At 37.7% G+C, this 2,895-nt stretch overlaps 1 protein-coding gene across 1 annotated transcript; it reads left to right on the plus strand.

Annotated features, from left to right (window-relative positions):
- Positions 1 to 337: 337 nt before the first annotated feature.
- LOC139842785 (uncharacterized) lies at positions 338 to 2,895 on the plus strand. Its single transcript, XM_071832891.1, has 2 exons — positions 338 to 1,672; positions 2,095 to 2,895. Exons 1-2 carry the CDS (start codon positions 338 to 340, stop codon positions 2,893 to 2,895), a joined length of 2,136 nt encoding a protein of 711 aa, XP_071688992.1.

A 2,895-nucleotide genomic window follows, 5' to 3' on the forward strand; every position in this document is an offset into this window, starting at 1 on the left:
AATTAAAAAAGTTAGTACAGACCTAGAACTTTTCATGATAAATGTCATTGTTGTTATGTATCATGTATGTGTATATTTTGTATGATGCTAGTTTAGATATATGTTAATTCTCCCCCGTTCTATACCGTAGGTCACCCGTTCGAAATTAATTTAATAGAAATTAATTTCGGATTGTCCCCAATTTTGGGACTGCTTTTTGAATGTGTTGTCTCATTTAGGATATGAGTGCGTATATTTGATTTACTATTTAAGAAATATTCGGTAATCATTTCCCCTTTGCTCCTACAAATATGCTGATGGTTTCAATCCATTCGGTAACACAAATTCTTCTTACAGCATGTGGCCGGTCATATTGACAACATACAATTTGCCACCCTGGTTATGTATGAAAGAGTCAACCTTCATGCTGACATTGTTAATACCTGGCCCTAAATCTCCCGGGAAGGACATTGATATTTTTCTAAGGCCATTGATTGATGAATTGAAGGTTCTATGGTCTGACGGAGTTACAACCAAAGACCATGCCACAAATAGTTACTTCAATATGCGTGCCATTATTTTATTTACCATAAATGATTTCCCTGCTCGTAGTAGTTTATCCGGTTGGAGTGGTCAAGGATACATGGCATGCCCTACGTGTAATGTCGACACTCCATCTAAACGTGCTTTGACTAAAATCATTTATATTGGTCATAGAATGTACCTATCCATCAAAAATAAATTGAGGTTTTCCAAGTCATTCGATGGAAAAAACGAGACTAGGCGTCCTCCTCGAAGAAGAACAAATGATGAGATCTTAAAACAACTTGAAAATGCGCCAGATCCTGATCCGGGAAAATACGGGGGTAAGAAGAGAAAACGTGATTCAACGGTTGAGGGTAACTGGAGTAAAAAATCGATTTTCTACGAGCTTGAGTATTGGTCTTCTGTTGAATTAAAACATAATCTAGATGTTATGCATATCGAAAAAAATGTGTGTGAGAGTTTGTTGAATACTTTGCTAATGAACAAGGAAAAATCAAAAGACACGTTGACAGCAAGGAAGGTGTTAGAAGAGTGGGGTATTCGCAAAGAATTGTGGCTAAAACCACTCGGTAATGGTAAGTCAGTAAAACCTCATCCTAAGTACTCTTTCTCATCTGCCGACCGGAATGAATTTTGTAAATTCATTAGACAAGTTAAATTACCTGATGGGTTTGGCTCAAACTTTAAAAATAAAGTTATTGAAAATGATACCAAGATAGCAGGACTCAAGTCTCATGACCATCATATAATGATGCAACATTTGCTTCCTGTTGGCGTTCGAGCGTACTTAGACACATCTATTTCAACACCAATAATTGAGCTTTGCTTGTTCTTTAAGCAACTTTGTGCTCGAACCTTGATGACGTCTGACATGGAAGATGCCAAAGTTAAGTTGATTAACATTTTGTGCTCGCTCGAGCAAATCTTCCCTCCGTCATTTTTTGACATAATGATTCATTTGGTTATGCATTTGCCTGAAGAGGCTATTCAAGGTGGTCCTGTTTACATAAGGTGGATGTATCCATTTGAAAGATACATGAAAAAGTTGAAAAATTATGTAAGAAATAAAGCTAGGCCCGAAGGTTCCATTGCTGAGGGGTATGTTGCAGACGAGGCCTTAACTTATGCCTCAAGGTATCTTCATAGCGTACAGACGCGATTTAATAAGCCTGACAGAAATGCGGACGCTCCAATTCCCTGACGTGAGTATTATGTATTCCAATCAGTGTGTACACCTATCAGTAAATGTGTAGAAAAACTGGTGGATCGCACACATCAAACTAAGATAGATTGGTTTGTTCTTAACAACAGCTCCGAGATCGACAACTACAAGAAGTAAGTGTTTCTTTTTTTTCGAAATGTCTTTTAGTAAGTTAATTATCTTTTCATAATTATACTAATATCCAAAATATGTACAGTGAATTCAAAGATGAAATGCCGCGGGGAACTAGTATAGAAAAAGAGTTTCCTGAGTGGTTTTAAAACAAGGTAAACTCGTTGCATACATTACGGTTTCCAAATCATGATTAACTATTGTCTAAATTTCATCTGACCTCGTCTTTTCTATAGATCAAGCGTCTCCGAGTAGCTGATGAATCTCAATGTGGTAATGAGTTATTTGATTTGGCAAATGGACCATTATATATAAACTCTTACACCGCTTGCATTGTTAACGGTGTGAGGTTTGTGGTTCATAGTCGAGACTTATGCCGAATAACACAGATTAGCGGAATATCAACTACCGGTCCTGATGGATCTTTGTTTTATGGTGTGTTGGAGGAAATTTTGGAGCTTTGTTATCTGTGGGGTCATAAAGTTGTTTTATTTCGATGTAAATGGTTCAAAACCGATAAAAATGGTTGTATCATCAAAAATAACTTAACCAATATTTCTACTCAACATGAATGGTATAAAGAAGATCCATACCTCCTTGCTACACAAACAAATCTAGTCTTTTATCTGGGTGATCCTAGTAAAAGAAAGGGTGGTTCGAGTAAATATTGGAAGGTGGTTCAAGAAGTCCACCATCGGAACACCTGGGATCGAGATATCCTCGGAGCCGATAACGAATTAGATCTTATACATGGCATCACTTCATCCGATATTCGATTGTCTGCTAACTTGGAGTCTTTGCCTCAAACGAAGTTGAGTAGAGATGAAACAACGGTAGATGATGATGATGATATGCTTGGCACAGAATATGACAATGCTGATGAAGACAATGAGGAGACAGATGAAGATGCAACCGAAGTCGCGGTCGAAGACATGATTAGAGTTGAAGAAGTAGACGAGGATGCGGACGAAACTGACTGGGCCACAGACGACAACGAAGATAGTGATCATGATTCTGTGCATTATATTAGTGACTGA

The sequence above is a fragment of the Rutidosis leptorrhynchoides genome, chromosome 4 (assembly GCF_046630445.1).
Source record: "Rutidosis leptorrhynchoides isolate AG116_Rl617_1_P2 chromosome 4, CSIRO_AGI_Rlap_v1, whole genome shotgun sequence".
Lineage (NCBI taxonomy): Eukaryota > Viridiplantae > Streptophyta > Magnoliopsida > Asterales > Asteraceae > Rutidosis > Rutidosis leptorrhynchoides.

Excerpts from the sequence above, each read along its gene's own strand:
- LOC139842785 (XM_071832891.1), top strand. The coding sequence starts at position 338 with ATGTGGCCGGTCATATTGACAACATACAATTTGCCACCCTGGTTATGT. Across the intron at positions 1,673-2,094 it reads CCTCAAGGTATCTTCATAGC|ATCAAGCGTCTCCGAGTAGC; the intron begins GTACAGACGCGA and ends TCTTTTCTATAG.